Raw genomic sequence first — 18,112 nt, 5'->3', positions numbered from 1 at the left:
GGACAACTAAAAATTTTAAATTACCTACAGGACATAAGTACCACATTCAACTCCCACTTCCTTCCTCCATGAACCACACTCTGAAGTGTAAATGGTTAATTGCCCAAATATTTCATTCCAAGGCACGTTCAGCCTGTGCTTGTAGTAATCCTTCCTTATGAAAACAGTTTTCAAGAGCCAGGGTAATTTGAAACAGGCTACTGAGAGAAAGTCTCCCTTGAAATGCTCCCTTCAGTGCCCATGGGTGGTCGGAGTATTCTCTCTCTGTCTTTTGCATTAGTCACACAGGTCAAATGCTTGAATCTCCAATTAATTAGGTTGTCCAATAGTCTGTGTGAAATGAATGAGTGATCACCAACCAGTTCACTTAGAACTCATCATGACAGCTGGCACATTGTCGGTATCTGTCAGCAAAGCGGTGGGGAAAAAGTAAATGACCCATGTGGGCAAAATGGGCTCTGATCAGGGCCATGGGACAAACAAGCACTCTCTACCTACTGAGGAACAGAGTGCTTGAGAGTCTGCCAGCATTGTTTGTAAGGAAAAGTAAATTTAATATGGACATGAAGCTCATAAACTATGATATGAACCTCTAAGAATCCACTTATTTAATTTTTCTAATATTCCAAATTTATAAATGTTAGCTTATCACCAGAATATTTTTACAAGACTTAATAATATAATGATCAATATTTACAAATTTTATACAAACAGGTGACTCTAGGAGCAAAATGTAATTCCCATTTATTTTATCCTGCAAGGACGTATGAAATTATCCTATTTTAGAATTATGTTTCGACCATTTTCCATTATTCAAAATACCTCTGGTTTTTTTCTCATTAAGCAAACCTCAAATCACCAAATACGGTTTTTCAAAAATATGAAGGGTTAAGTACTTTACTAAAATCATAAATTTTCATACCAATGTACTTACATATGACAGGTATTCATATAGAAAGTCAGATCTTATTAAAACTCTCGAATGCATTTGTTTTATGTGAGAACTAGGTATATGAAAGCAGAGGAGATGTGGGAACTCCAGCCAGCTGAGTGGCAGGAAAACAAAAATCCATGTGAATTTTTAAGTAAAATGAAATTTTCCTACAATTTTATTGTTAATGCCTTCATCAAATGCATAAAGATTAAGTGAAGCAAATTACTGCCGATAGTTCCTTTGGAGGAGTCAAAGGGATTTAAAGGGCAATGAAATCTAAAAAACAAAACAAAACAAAACAAAAAAAACAAAAAAAAACAAAACAAAACAAAAAACACTTCCAAAAATTTTTATTGTTCCTCTGTAATACATTTTTTACGTGACAGTGCTGATTCTAAATGAGGTGAATAAATTTGAGAGTAAAACTCTGAAAGAGGTTCAACAAATAAGTCTTATTTACTTCATATATGAACTCCTGAAAATTCAATTTACAAATTTAAGAACTTTTAAGTTTACGTGAACATATATATGTAAAACACATACATATGTACCCTTTCCATACTACATATTAGAGCATGAAAAAGCACAATCTCCAAGAATGTTTCCTGTTTTAAATTTGACTTTGACCTGCAATCTACTCCTTTTTTCTCCAGCTTGTTCTTTCCTGATAGATTTTAAATCTTTCCTTTACTTTCCCAATACTTTAAACACATGCATTTTAAAACCCACTCACACAGTTATCTGTAGTACAAAGAGTATGACTTTCTCCCCCTCACTGGTTGGGCTCACTGACTGTCTTGAGCTGAAACTGCCTTGCACACTTCAGAACTGGAGCCCATGAGCCCATCTGGGTATGAATGAACTCTGGGGTAAACGGCCCTGAACTGTGGAAGTGTCTCTATAGGGCAGGCGCTTCCAGGACTGCCAGTTCCACACCCTATAGGATTTGGTTCTCACCAGGTGGTGCACTAAGCTTCTGGGCTCTGAGCATTACAGAGAAGAAATAATCAAGGGGTCTCAATGATGCCCTAAACTCCTCTCCCTGCCATCTTCCTTTACAGAATGTTTGCACCTGCTGGACAGTTAAAATTCCATCCTTAAAGTATGTAGCTCTTTTGGTTATTATATTGCATTACAAGATTACAATTGCCTTTTTTTTTTTTTCTGGAAATTCTCTGCTTGTTTTAAACCTCAGGAAATTTTTCATTCTTGTTTGCAAGCCTAACAGACATTTTATTTCTAGATATTTGGTCAATATCTCCATATGCTTACCAGAGAATGGCAACTTCCTGCTTCAACTTAGCTTGTCTTAAAGGTCCAGAGATGGAGCTCAAATATGACATCTCTGTATTTAATAGCATTGTGTTATATGCATTTAAAGATATATGCCTACATGCAGGGGACATAGCCATTGGTGGTGACCGAGACTATTCCAGTTCATAGAGCAAATTTGTTAGATGAGATAGACCAGAGACTTCCAGACCCAGGACAGGCAGGGCCTGAGCTATACAGGAAGCAGCTACAGAAGAATTGATGATCTATGCCCTTCAGCATCCCTTTAGATTATGGTCTGGATTCTCTCTGAGGGGATAATGATATAGGCAGGCAGATAGGATAAAATTGATTAGATTTGTGAGCTAGAAGACCATGCCCCCTGAATGATCTCAAGTTCCTACCTAACCCCACCTGTACACCCACCTGCCAATCAGATAACATAACCACACTCAGCTTTGGAAGTAAATAAAAGGCCTGGAGCATGGTGGGCCCCTCCCTTGTCTCCCCAGGCCTTAGGGGCACATGGCCTATTGGCTTCTGCCCTGCCTTGCTTTCCTGCCTGCATGCTTGTTTCACTTGGCTCCTGGCCTGCTCTCTGCCTGGTATGGACTCAACTTAGCTTCCAGACTTCTTTCTCCCCTAATTAAAGCCCTCTCTTTCCTTTGCATTTCTCTATCTCAATAAAATGCTTAAAAACTTAAAAAAAAAGATATATGTCTAGTTGTCAGTACATTTTCTGCAACATATGAAGGTGTTTATATTATTTAAAACGTGTTAAGACATATGTAATAATATCATTTTGCCATCTACTTACATTCACTAAAATAATTTTGCTTCTCAGATAGTTTGTGGTTTATTTATTTTTTTTGAATCTCAAATCCACAAGATAAATTTGTGTCATAATACTAAAAACGACCTACCTCAAATAAATAGGTCCTTAACCATATCAATAGGGAGAATTTTCTTGAGGGGAACCAAGATATTAGGCCATGTATAGATGAAGTTACATGTTTTTGATTTTACAAAAGATACAACATAAACACCTCCTTCAATGTGGGTAAAAGGGTGGAATGGAGAAGAAATATTCGTAGTTGATACAAATTGCTCTAGGATTGTTAAACGCCAATCCCTTTTTTTGTTTCCAGTTTCTCTCTATGCTCCTAAATTCTGGAATTGAGCCAAATGAATCTCAAAGTGTGTGAAAGTAAACAAAAGTATGTGAGGGAGTGAAAAAAGGTAAAGACACAGAAGGATTAGTGTGGAAATGTCAATTGCTAGGTTCCTGGTCAAGCAATGCTCTTACCTCTGCACAAAAGACTGTACAACAGACAGTGAATCCTTATGCTCCATTCTCTAGCACTGTCATTAATGGAAGCTGGAACAAAAGCACCCTATCCTAGAGATCTGGTAAGTCACCCCATACTTTCTTCAAATTGTGTAAGCAACACAGTTGGACACAGCAGCACATTTCCTGTCTTGATTCTCTTGAACCAACATAAAAGATTGAAATGAAGATTCATTTTTTGACATAAAGTAGGTGTCATTCTCATTCTTGATTCTGACCACCACTGAATTAGAGCTCATCTTTAGATAGAGGATGTTGTTTTAATTTTGCAAACACCAAGGTCACCTTGGTTGTTTGTACAGTGTAGTAGCTGAAAAAGGTATGAATAATCCATGCCCAAGTAATGCTAACATACAAAATGGCAGCATACCCTGTTTCCTTCACAGATTCTGTCCCCATAATCAAAACAGTATCTGCCACCTGAAATCATCACTTCTTTTGTTTTTCCTTTTCTCTTTCTGATAACATTTCTTCAAGATCTGTAAGAAACAAAGCCTTGCCTACTGTCTAATTCAAGTTCAATCCTTATAAACATTTACTTAAATCCATTTTCCATTCAAGTACCACAGCCATGTTAGTCTTTTCTACTGACATTCAAGAGAACACCTGAGAACCAGAATTCCATCATGATGCAAGTATCAACCTCCCACTTGAGCACTTACCACGCAAAACTGTGAGTCTTGTGGATACACTTATTTCTCCCACATTATTCGAGGCCACACATTCATAAATGGCCTCATCCCGTGGAGTCCGTAAGGGCTGTATTCTGAGAACTGATCCAGATCCATCGTCAAACTCTATTACCTATTAGAGGAAACAATAGCTGTCACAGGTGTTGTTACAATTGTCTACCTCTCAGCTAAACCTCTCTATACAATAGTGAACCAGCAATTAGGCTCTCCTGAAACTCAGCAACATTCCAAGATTGACTTTTGAAAAAGTGATGAGACGGCATATTTGGCCTAATTTAATGACTCTTATCCTGAACAAAATATGAAACTACAGATAGGAAAAGGTAGACTACCAGTCTCTACTGAAGACCAGTGCAAGATATGTCAATATGTGTATCTAGGAAAATTTGACCCTATTCAATCTGTAAGAGATTTACAGCCATGATGGATAAACTCAAATTATTTTGTTTTTGATGGCACATGAGCACATGTGGATTCATTCAGTAACTGGACTGTTGAAGCGAAGAATTAAATGCATACCACCACAAACAGTTCTGGTTTAAGATGTCTCATCCTGAAGTGTATAGATGAGTGAACCATGAAGAAAAACGGCATAAATCTAGTACTTAAGCAGCCAACAAGAAGCTTTCACAACCCAAAAGCCTGATGGCTTGCATTAATTTTGCCATAAATCATTCCAGTATTTGTTATAGCTTAGCCTTTTCTGCAATTTTAGGGCATTCTTGCTGTAAAATGGAGGCTTGCTTCACCAGGCAGAAAATTAATGTCCCAAACACTAAGCCTAATTCACCATCATTATGAACTCCACTTTGAAACAGTTTAGCAACGAAGGCAACATAGGCACTTGTCAGTTAATGCAAATACTACTTTTAAAAAAGGTGAGGATGAGAGGGATGATATTGAAAAATACGTTCACCAAATTACAGAATCCTCTATCCTTCTTGTCTGTACCAACGATGCGTTCTCTGAGCTGTCAGCTTGGACGCTGTGCTTGATTATTAGTTTTCGCGTTTCCCTGGGACAGTCACTTCCATGTGCCTAAATCGTGACTAGATCAGTACCAGCTTATCAAAACACTGGTGGATGCTTAATCCCAGAATCTGTGTGGGATTGTGTATGAATGTTAACACATAGAAAAAAAGTGAATATTTTAAAACTAGGTCCACTTCAAGTACTGTATGTATTCCATTTTCTTTCTAAATTCACAGATTTAAAAATGCCTCATTTGCCAGTGTGCCTTATTTTTACTCATACTAGTCACATATTTAAAAATTAATCTACTATGCATCTTAGAAGAGAAAAGGTTCATAGTTATTGGAATTTCCACCAATTATTCCATAATCTAAAACTAAATTTATGAGCACCTTATGATTTAAAGCAGAATACTGTTTAAACATCTTTAATAGCAATTTAAATTTGATTAATTATCACTAAACCAAAGCATATGTTTTCTTTCCCAAACTATTTTTTATATTTGGACTTATCCACTTACAACAAACAATATATTATACATTACAAGCTAGTGTTTTAATTTCCAGTTTAAATACACAGTAATAATCTTGTGCTGACCATGGACCAGACTCCACATTCGACATTAGCAATAGAAAGACAAGTAAAGCAGTCTTATTTACTGCTCTCACAGGCCTTTCAGATAAGTGAATTCCCCAAATAAATATTATGTAGAAGATGTTAAAGACTTTTAACCTAAGGCTCTATATTGTTCATAGTAGATGCATTGTGTAAAAATAATTACCTTTGGCCGGCGCCGTGGCTCAACAGGCTAATCCTCCGCCTTGCGGCGCTGGCACACCAGGTTCTAGTCCCGGTTGGGGCGCCGGATTCTATCCCGGTTGCCCCTCTTCCAGGCCAGCTCTCTGCTATGGCCCAGGAAGGCAGTGGAGGATGGCCCAAGTCCTTGGGCCCTGCACCCGCATGGGAGACCAGCAGAAGCACCTGGCTCCTGCCTTTGGATCAGCGCAATGTGCCAGCCACAGCGGCCATTGGAGGGTGAACCAATGGCAAAAAGGAAGACCTTTCTCTCTGTCTCTCTCTCACTATCCACTCTGCCTGTCAAAATAATAATAATAATAATAATAATAATAATAATAATTACCTTTACTGGATATGTTAAATGACTCTCATGAGGAACTGTAAACTCATTGTTGGAAAAATCTAAAATTATAATCTTTGCTACAGGATTTGTTAAGAAGGCATTGTCACTAACAAGCACAATGTCAAAATTCTCTTAGAAGAAAACCTTTTTTAAACTTAAAAAGAAAGTGCACTACAGTTGCAGAGGCACATCATTTTCTACATAGTGTAGGTAACGTTTCCTAAAGATTATTTAAGATTTTCTCTTTGTTTTTAAATCACTGTTAAATATTTGATTTTAAACAAACAACACATAATTTATCATGTGCAAACTAGAGTCCATAATTCAAGCTTCACCACTATAATTAATTAGGTGCTTTATGCATTTGAATCATACATCACTCTGTGAGATCTAATGAAAATGAGCAAAATCAAACTGATCTAGATTTTGGAGTTGCTATACTGCTTTTAACTAAAACTTGTGCTTAATCTGATAAAGTGTGAATTAGGCCATGAAGTAGATTAGAAACTCAGGGGAAAAGGCAGTAAGTTTTAGAATTTTTAAAAATCAAAAATTCAGGATCCCCTAAAAATCAAACTCACGTCTTCATGTGTTAATTAGAGTATGATACTGTGCATCTTCTACACTTCCTCTGTATAGCTTATCATATATTTTTCTCCTGCAGGACAAGCAAATTTCTAAGCTACCAGGCTTCTCGCAGATTCCTAAGGAGCAATCTCTGAATTTATCATCTTCACTGTACTGAGCTTTCTTGAATAAAGAAAATCAATTGCTCCCTCCATAAGTTTATCTGTACTATCAACCCTTGGCTGTGTTTCTTTCTGGGTGGCACTTTACGTTAAGAATTGGAGCAAATTTCTCATTCCAGATCATACTACTTGTAAAACACATGTGCTAGGCATAGCAGACAACATCCTTTGCAGCTCAGTATCCATCCCCTCTCTTCTTGGTAACAGGAACTTGAATTCCCTTGAGGGGAAATGCTGCAGCCTCATCCTAAACCATGGAATTGGATGGAACTGACCTCAATCCCACTAAAACAGAGGTAGACTTTCACGAGCTTAAATTAATTAGCCTGTATCATCCACCTGCTCAACAGACTGGTTCAGAGGTGCACGTGTAACTCAGTAAGAGCTGGTGGGACAGGAAACTGCTGGAATGGACAAGTTTTCACAAATCCTCCAGACTTAGTAAGATGAGCATGGGAGGCTCTATCATGTAACTTTAAAGGCAATAAGGAGTAGGCTGAGGATGAAGCTGTCAAGCGGATCCGGGGAGCACTCAGCTCTGGCACAGAAGAGACAAAAGTCAGCCATGAGAACCCCCAAATTCCCTTGTTTAAAAAGCCATTTAGAGTTAAGTTTTCCACCTCATGCAGCATAAGAAATGCTATACTGCAGTGACAGACATCTCACTATGAAGTAACATACAAAGCAAAACAGCAAATCATTCTTCCCCCAGAGAAACAGAACAATGGACCTAATACCTCAAATCTCTGGTTGCTGACTTTCTTTCCTTTTTTGTTCCAGACAATTTTAGGTCTTGGGTCTCCGGTAGCTTGGCATATGAAAGACGCAACTCCACCAGACACCCCTGTCTGATCAACAGGAGTTCGTGTGAACCTTGGAGGTGCTGAAATAAAAAGGAAGTAAACATCAGCTACATGGAAAATTGAAACATAGACTATTCCTCCGCTGCTGCTCCCTGCACACTCCTCAACTCTGTTCCCACCTAGACATACAAACAAGAAAGTACTGGGATTGCAAAATTAGAAAAGTACATTTTACTTCTGAGGGTAGTTAAAAGGAGAAGGAGGCAACTTTCTGGTCAAGTTATCTGTTAGCACTTTTATTGCTGAAATCTATATTAAGGCAAAGACCCAATAACATCCGAAAGCAACATTACACATTAATTTTTATTACCAGTATTAAAAAAATCCAATTTGTCCTCTGTAACAAAATGAGTGCATCAATCAAAGTGAGTAAAATTTTAGCTCTTTGCTTTGATGCCACTATCAGGACCCCGCCAGAAAGCAGCCTTGCCACTGCTGAGCTATTAAAATTAGTGACATTTAAGCGAAATTCTAGGAAATTTAAAAGAGACAAGAAATATAGTCCTGAATTAAACGTTTGGCAAGAAACAGAAATAGTGGAAAACGGTAAAGTGACTTCCTAACCCCAATATTGTGGGATGCCTTACTGGAAATTTAATTCCACAACTCATGAAAAAGATGAGCAAAGAAGCCTCCAAAGTCATAGAAAAAAAATTCTTTCAAAAAAGATATAGACATACGGACGACTAAGGTTAAAAGGTTAGAAGTTGGAAGCATTTAAATGCCTCCCATCTCCTTTAAATACCCTTAATATTCAGTCTCTCTCCTTTAAAAACTTATTTCCCAGCTTGCATTTCAAAATCTAGAAATCCATCACACAAGAATGATATATAAAATGTAGATGAACATTTATGTACAAAAATATTCAGCACATCATTTGTTTAGCAAATTATGAGGACTTCAATATTAAAAAATACAGAAACTGCTGGTGAAACTATGACACAGCGATGTAGCCTCATTCAAGTGGCAATGTTTTTTTCTAAGGTTTTTATCATATGACATGAGATACACTCATGATTCTGTGATAGGCTATGAAAATATAACAGAATAATATATATAAGGGCATCAAATAATAAAGAATGTGCAGACATATGTAAGATTGGACAAAGTATACTAAAATTCTACTAGCAGTGGTTTGGGAGATGGTATTCTAAATTTTTCTACTTCTTGAGTTTTTATAGCTATGTTATAGTTGGAAACATTTAAAAACCCCAAAATATTTTACTTTTCATTTTGTTTTCCATCTTCTGATTCCTGTTGCAGATTTCCTTTTTTCTACTACTGTTTTCATAGTTATACAAGTATGTCATTGAAGAATGGTTGTAAGTGTTGATGGCTAACATCTATTTTGAAAACAATCTCATGATTTTTATAAAGGCGAAAACGACACTAAGGCCCATCCCTGTTTACTCCCCACGACTGTTTTTTCTGCATTCAGTCAAGCTTCCCACAGGATGCTCCTCCTGGCCTCATGGTGTGTTCTAACTATGAGTTTGGTTTCCCTACAGTCAGGGAAGCCGGGTTACCATCCTAGCTCCACCATTACTTTGGAAGAAAAACATAAAGACACCTAACTTTACAGTTTTCTATGTGCAAAAATAAGAAATTGGAAGTAAATTATTTCTGCAGAAATCTCTTTCAGCTCTAAGATATTTTACTTTAATATCTCACTTCAATGAGGAGAGGAATTTGGAAGAGAGAGGGAGGGAGGGCATCTTTGCCATGCTGGTCGTGGGGAATGATTCTCCTCCTCAGCAAACTTGACTTCTTGGTGACAGTGGAACTGGGGGGAACCCAGGGATCCGTTCATGTTCAGAAATGTGAGCAAAGCAAGCAGGCTCTACAACAAGCCTGTGGGACATCACACCCTACAGCATCTCTAAGTAACAGTACAAACTACATGATTATCAGAAACTGGGAGACGTACTCAAAATGATCTGAAATTGACTAACAGTGAGAGGAATAAAAAACACTGTACACTGATGTCACCTGCCTGGAACAAACAGAATAGATATTAAAAGTTTTTATATTTTTCTCTTTCTGCTTTTCAAACAACTCAAATTGATAATAACCATTCACATGTCAGCAGCTAATAAACAAATTATAATTATACAATTAAATTCCTAAGGAATTTCCCTCAGAAAACAAAGTGCATTATGCTGCCATACGAAATGCTATGACGCTGTCATTTTTAGGTACCTTTCTTCTCTTGCCCATATTCCATAAACTGTCAACCCTAAACAAAAATCCATTTCAACCAGTAGCCGTCCATTTCATTTCTGTTTTGAAAAACTTAGTTCAAGAAATGTGTACAGGGAGTGAAGGGATATCATATAAGATGAGTAATCAGAAATTAAATAAACCTAGACAGAAGACTCCATTTTCCCCAGACTAGAGTTTGTTACTAAGGAATAACATCCAGTTTCTCACCCAAAGGATGAACGAAAGCTGGAGATTCTGACAATCTGCAGCTGGGAACTGGCTCATGGGGCTGGGGTCCCTATGTCCTATCGCGACAACCGTAGCTCATTTGGAAGGAGCAAAGCTGGGAACACTGAAGAAGTCAAATTACTAAATGAAGAAATTTTATCTCTAAAAAGGAAAATAATGAAGGCAAGTTCACATAAACATGGAGAAGGAATATGGGTTTTCCAGGTGTGTTTCTGATTGACCTGCATTATCTGATCACACGTTTAAGTTTTTGCGCAAAGATCAAAAACAGTGAGAATCAGCCAAGGATGTGACTACCAGATGCAACAGAAAGGATTTTATTTCCAAAGTACAGAAATTAGCTTGTTACACTGTGGAAATTTTATTGAAATAATCAGAATCTGTTTCAAGATCTAGGACCATATTTCTAATTCATACCAACTACCACTGCAGTGACGCAGTTTTTCTCCATAAAGAAAAAAAAAAAATCCTGCATAGTCCTTAAATGTATTCTTTAAAAACAAAACAAAATTGAAATCGATTGTCCTATATTTTTTCAAAAGACATTTCAAGTGCTTGTGTACAAAGAGCTTTTTCCTTCTTTCTTTTTTTACTGAAAGACACCGGCCTTCACAAACATGAAAAATCATAAATTTCTTAGACGGATTTGATGTCAAATTTTCTACATTTGCCCACAAAAATCCAATCCTCAGAAAGGATAAATGTCATCATCCTGTGATACAAAGTAAGGTTCTGGTTAACACAGTGAAACCCTTTCAGTAAGCACGTGTGTTGCATAAATAATGATCTTGCTGGTCAAATTCTCAGACTGATACTGTCAATGACAGGCAGTCAGCCAAAGGAAAGATATGAGATAGAGAGAAGCTAAATTTAATAACTCCAACAAACGCTCAAGGCAAGTAAAAATCTCTATTCTCAGAGGAGTATACAATACACAGCAAACTACTTCCCCTTTCTCTGAATCTCAGCTTAATAAAAGGAACCAGACGAATCCTTTGCCTTCTTTTGATACAGACACTGCCCAAATTTAAGTCATACTCTGAAGATGGAAGAAAGAGAACAGAATCCAAGTACAGCATAAAACCAAGACATCTACTGAAATATCAGAAACTATGGTGGTGTTATACCTGAATGAAAACAGTCCTCATTTTTATTCTTTGAGATACAAACTTAATGTTATACTTGGTATAAGAAAAAAAGATATATTAAGCTGATAAAGATGGGGAGAAAGGCATTTGAAATTTCCAGTCACCAGTAGTTAGTGAGGTGTTGCTGCTGTCAATGTAGTGAACTGCCATTACTATCCACCTGAAGCTGCCAACGCTGCACTTTGCAAAATGCATTTCTGCTCAAGCTGATTTTGACAAGTACGGAGTATGATCTTTTATTAAACTAATGTCAGGCACTGCAGAGGTCAAATTACTATTCAACACTGAAAGTCTATTTTCTAAATGGAAAGCAGAAAGGCTAAACATGCATATGAGTCAGAACAGAAGCATGGCTGATATTCTAGAATGTGTCTGCCATGCTCACTTGATGTTTTCAAAGATGTATGCATTCTTGGGATGCATTCACTGAGCAGACAGTAGCTCCAGGAATTTAGGACATTAGTATTTTCTACACAGCTCAAGAAGAAGAAGCCACAAGGTATAGCTTGATTTTTGCCTTTCAGAAGTTAGCCTGTTTCTTAAAGTATAGCCAATACACAGTACCCTTGCAAGTAATGGTTGTAATATCTTCATGCCAAATAATGTTTCAAATTGCTAACTTCTCTGACAACAAGGTGATGAGCCCAATGTGCACTTATGGTTATTATATTTAGGGGAGAGAGCCAACCAAGAACAGTAAACTGTCTCTGCCTATCCTTAACATACTGCTCTACTGAAGACAAAATCATCCCTCTAGTACACTACATTAAATAGAGCTAGACATTAATGCAACAGACCCACTGATGGCTACCAGTAACATCCATGGAAGAAGAATTTATGAGAAATTCTTAAACATTAAGAAGACAAATCAGGTTTGAGGTAACTTGATTGGCCAACTGAGGATCACTTAAAATAGGACTATAGGAAAGATCGTTTGCTACGAAAGTTAAGAGAAGTACGGGATGCCATTTATCTAATTCTAATTAATGAGCTGCTTCTGTGGACATCAAGAAAATATGTCACATGGGGAACAAAACTAACAGCATGTAAGTAATTGGTTTTGTTTCTTCGAGCTGATTAACATTTCCTTAAATAGAGAGCTGGGTTTTTAAAGGAGTATTTGTCATAACAATGTACTTAAAATCTTGAAAGGGGAAGGTTAATAATGCCATTAAATTATACTAAGGCAGGGCATGAGAGAATGCACAGTAAGAACATGAAGGCAAGCCCTGTCTTCAGGTATTTGCTTCCTCCCTAAAAGGGTCGGTAGGGTTGACAGCACTGACCAGGAACCCCTCTCTGACCTTTGTGTCTCTGTGTCAGCATGAGGGACCTGAAGGAAAGCTCAGGAACCACGCTTCTGGGGGAAGTGGAAAATACAAAACACAGCAAAAAAGGGCAATGCCTGGTCTGAAGGTCTGGGGAGAAGAGCTATCACGGGGCTTTATGTTCTCGTCCAGCCACCGCACAAAACAGAGTGGCCAGACTCTGTTGTGGCTGATGAGTTATCTGTTACAATCAGCTTGACTTTCACTGGGTAATGGGAGACAATGCACCTGACAGAACAGTGCAACTGCATGGACACATGACAGGAGAGAGAGTTCCAAAGATGGTACATAACTGTTAAGAAGGGTCAAAATCACGTTACAGATACAGTCTGTGTTGGTTCCCACAACAGATGCTCTTTATAAACCAGGGCCGATGGGGAACCCTAACTCATCACATGAGATCTGAACAGGATCATCTTTTCACATCCGTGCCCAGGATAGATGGATCTTCAAAGTCCAGGAGACATATTTCAATTACTTATGGTACTTCCTTTTTAATGCCACTCCCAAAACAACCTTTTAGCCTTTAATTCTAATTTAAAGAACACTATACTTCAGAATAAGAAATGACTACTCTTTACATGAAACTCCCTAAAGAATTTCTGTATCTCATGTTTTCCAATAGTTCTGAAACAATTTATGATGTCTTCTGTCTTATAAAGTTATGAAAAGCTTTATAGCGATACGGGTATTTGGATGGAAGGAAGGGAGAGAGAGGAAGGGAGAGAGGGAAGGTAACAGAAAGGGCAAAAGGAAACAAGGAACACTCACTGAGGCTAAGAATCAGTCATGGAATTGTGAGGCAGACAACTTCACCGCATCAAAGTAGGAGATGAAAAGTTACAAAGCTGTGTTTCTCAATGTATTGTGTGTTTTCAAATATGTTTATGTAGCTGTAAAATGTATACTGAAGGACTTCTCAAGGGTTTGGCAAATATTTTGTGCTGCACTACAATAATTATTTTCTACTGGTTAAGTGAGAAAGTTCACCCAGAACATGCTGTCTAAAGATCTTATAAAGTATAAATCAGCCCAGGAGCCAAGAGAAATTAGGGATGAATTCACTGTTATGCCTGGCCAACAGACAAAATCAATGCCACAAAATTCTTAAACAAATCACCAAAATTCCAAGTTTAGTAGATTAATTTAGTATTGTTCTACTTAAATGTTCAATTTGCTAAAGGTGGATAAAGACAAACACTCCACCAAAGTTCTTATTTGTTTGCATTCTTTTTTTTTAAATAAAGATTTATTTGTTCATCTGAGAAGTAGAGTTACAGACAGAGAGAGGGAGAGACAGAGAGAAAGGTCTCTGTCTTCTGGTTCACTCCCCAAACGGCCACAACAGCCAGAACTGGGCCTATCTGAAGACAGGAGCCAGGAGCTTCTTCTTGGTCTCCCACATGGGTGCAGGGGCCCAAGCACTTGCACCATTTTCTACTGTTTTCCCAGGTCATCCCAGAGAGCTGGTTTGGAAGAGGAGCAAGTCTGGACTACATCTGGTACCCATATGAGATGCTGGGACCACAGGCGGCAGCTTTACCTGCTACGCCACACTGCCAGCCTCCCACTGAAGTTCCTGACATTGATTTACCCTTTTCCCTTGTAAGGCACTTCAGTGGCATACCTCTATGCATGTTCACACCAGCAATTTTATTCAGGCCTCATCAATCAATTTTTTAAGAATAACCACTAAGGCATTCTCCCACTGGATAATTACTATCAGTATTTCAGTTGACAAAGGATTAATATGTACACTGACAGACAGGAAGAGAAAAATAAGAGGAAAAAGGAAAGTAATACAGGACCAAGAGATTTACCTTAATGGAGAGACATCTCTTTCCTGAATTTTTTCTCAATGTCAAGCCCTTCTTTCCAACTGCTTGAAAGGCTATCTTCTAGTATCTCAGAACTGGTATGGTGTAAATACATTACGCCATGTGCCTTCCCAATCTTGCTGTCTTACTGACTGCCCATTTCTGTGGGTGGTGATCTCACTCTCCCAAACCCCTGGCTTTGCAGCCCTAGTTTCCCCCATCTGACTTCTTTGTCTACACCACCAATCAGTTCTTATGCCCTAATAGCTGACCTTTTATATTTCTCACCTCTCTTTCCTTCTACCCAATAACTGAGGCCCTGATTCATTCTTTAAGCTGCACAAACACCTGGAAGCTTTTAAAAAAGGTGAGCGTGTGTGCTTGAACCGTATCTCAGATCAATTAAAACAGCAAGTAAGTGGGTGGAGCTTCATAATGAAGTTCTTAAAGATTGCAATGTTCAGTTAGTATTGAGAATTCATGAATGATGTCATGATTATCTGTAGCCCTGTTTCCATTCGCCCTCATTTTAGGATTTTATCTCTACCACCAGTATTACACATTACTGTGGATCTTTTTTTCTTCTCTCTTTTAGGTTCTTTTTTTGTTTAAGAATTTATGATTACAGCTCTTTTTTCTTTTGAAAAATAAGTAGACAAGCTTTAATAGTGTACTACTGTAAAATAAAACCAGAAATTTGCTTGGCCTTTTGGATTTTTCAGAGCTGCTGCCAACTTCTTTCCCCCAAATACTATGTTTCCACTACTACCCACTGAGAACCTAAAATTCCCCATCTCCTGCTTTGTTACGTGCTGTTCTCTGGTACAAAATGTCTTTTCCCCCAATTTGATTTACAGAACTTATCCATTTTTCAATCCAAATTTAAATCTGTTAAAGCCTTCTTTGATGCCCCATCTGGATGAAATCCACCATCCTTTTTAACTCCCTTGTGGCACTTTCTATATCTCTTATGAATCACAACAATCTACCTTTCTTAAGTTATTCTGTGCACATACGTTTTTCCCCTCTCCACATTAACAGAAGCTTGAGAGAAGCATTTTTGACCTGATCATCACTAAAGTCTTTTAACTCCTAATCATACCTGGCACTCCTGTACAAAGCATTCATGAGCTTGATTTAAAAAAAATAAGGATGTGGGGGAAAAGGGACACTAACCCACTGTTGGTGGGAATGCAAACTGGTTAAGCCACTATGGAAGTCAGTCTGGAGAATCCTCAGAAACCTGAATATAACCCTACCATTCAACCCAGCCATACCACTCCTTGGAATTTACCCAAAGGAAATTAAATTGGCAAACAAAAAAGCGGTTTGCACCTTAATGTTTATTGCAGCTCAATTCACAATAGCTAAGACCTGGAATCAACCTAAATGCCCATCAACAGTAGACTGGATAAAGAAATTATGGGATATGTACTCTATAGAATAATATACAGCAGTAAAAAACAATGAAATCTGGTCATTTGCAACAAGATGGAGGAATCTGGAAAACATTATGCTGAGTGAAATAAGCCAGTCCCAAAGGGACAAATATCATATGTTCTCCCTGATCGGTGACAACTAACTGAGCACCAAAAAGGAAACCTGTTGAAGTGAAATGGACACTATGAGAAACGGTGACTTGATCAGCCCTTGCCCTGACTGTTGATGAACAACTTAATACTTTATCCCTCTTAGTATTTTTTTTGTTTGTTCTACTTAATACTATTGGTTGAATTCTGTAATTAATACACAGTTATTCTTAAGTGTTGAAACTTAACTGAAAAATGATCCCTGTTAAATATAAGAGTGGGAATAAGAGAGGGAAGAGATGTACAATTTGGGACATGCTGAAGCTGACTTGACCTAAACGATAGAGTTAGAAACATCCCAGGGGATTCCAATTCAATCCCATCAAGGTGGCATGTACCAATGCCATCTTACTAGTCCAGGTGATCAATTTCAGTTCACAATTGATCACAATGATAGGACTAAGAGTCAAAGGGATCACATAAACAAGACTAATGTCAGAATAATACTAACTGATAGAATAAAAAAGGGAGAGAATGATTCAACATGGGAAGCAGGATGCACAGCAGACTCATAGAATGGCAGATGTCCTAAACAGCACTCTGGCCTCAGAATCAGCCCTTAAGGTATTCGGATCTGGCTGAAGAGCCTATGAGAGTATTTCAGGCATGGAAAGCCAAGACACTCTGGCAAAAAAAAAAAAAAAATGACCTAAATGAAGGATCTCTGTGCGTGAGATCCCAGTGGAAGGAACGGGTCATCAAAGTAGGAGGTACCTGTCTCTGACTATGACCTTGTCTAAATATGATTGGAGTTGGTGAACTCAAAAGGCTTCCATAGCCTTGGCATATCATGACAAGAGCCTAAGGTGATTACTGATGCCATAAACAAGAGTGTCAATTTGTTAAGTCAATTTGTTAAGTCAACAACAGGAGTCACTGTGCACTTACTCCTCATGTAGGATCTCTGTCCTTAATGTGTTGTCCAATGTGAATCAATGCTATAACTAGTACTGAAACAGTATTTTACACTTTATGTTCTGTGTGGGTGCAAACGGATGAAATCTTTACTCAATATATACTAAACTGATCTTCTGTATATAAAGAGAAATGAAAATGAATCTTGATGTGAATAGAAGGGGAGAGGGAGCGGAAAGGGGAGGGTTGCAGGTGGGAGGGAAGTTATGGGGGGGAAAGCCATTGTAATCCATATGCTGTACTTTGGAAATGTATGCTCATTAAATAAATGTTAAAAAAAAAAGTAATACAGAATTCAAAAAAAGTAAATAAATAAAGAGGAAGCTCTCCATGTGCCCTCCCTTCATCCACGGCAACACAGTTTCTAGGATTTAGGATGGATAATCATATAGTCAATGTGATTATTATGGCTCTACTTGAATTACATCTGCTTATAGCTTAATAAACTATCTGTGGGATATAAACCCTATGTAATTGTCATGGCAAAATACTGCCATACTGACATAGTGAGAAAGTAACTGATTCAAAGCCAGTCTTAAATTGGTAAATTGCAGGAGAGACAAATCACAAATCCATGCATCCTATCACAGGGCTTGAGTTTTGGGTGAGGATGACATGATACATTAGATCCCATTTGTTCAACTCTATACAGCCTCATCCTCTCTGCCAATTTCCAGGTTTCTAATTTTTAAATAAAATGGCAATGTTTTTCTGATTATACATATTTTATTTTAAGTAAATTAGGTTGGGGCCAGTGCTATATCCTAGTAGGTTAAGCCTCCACCTACAGTGCCAGCATCCTATATGGGCACAGGTTCACATTCCAGCTGCTCCTCTTCCGATCCAGTTCTCTGCTAATGTACTGGGAAAGCAGTGGAAGACTGCCCAAGTGC

The 18,112-nt window shown here is 38.0% G+C and overlaps 1 protein-coding gene across 1 annotated transcript in view; it reads right to left on the bottom strand.

Moving 5' to 3' along the window:
• The window catches only part of PTPRD (protein tyrosine phosphatase receptor type D), a 428,560-nt gene that overhangs the window by 306,505 nt on the left and 103,943 nt on the right, over positions 1-18,112 (bottom strand). The window contains exons 2-3 of the mRNA XM_062208263.1: positions 7,846-7,991; positions 4,217-4,358 (exon numbers count right to left, since the gene is read on the bottom strand). Coding sequence (XP_062064247.1) covers positions 4,217-4,358; positions 7,846-7,991 — 288 coding nt within the window. The remainder of the gene's footprint in view (positions 1-4,216; positions 4,359-7,845; positions 7,992-18,112) is intronic.

Source organism: Lepus europaeus, chromosome 12, assembly GCF_033115175.1.
Source record: "Lepus europaeus isolate LE1 chromosome 12, mLepTim1.pri, whole genome shotgun sequence".
In the NCBI taxonomy this organism is placed as follows: domain Eukaryota; kingdom Metazoa; phylum Chordata; class Mammalia; order Lagomorpha; family Leporidae; genus Lepus; species Lepus europaeus.
Note: the sequence above shows the minus strand (reverse complement) of the source record. Positions and strands in the feature narration are given on the sequence as shown.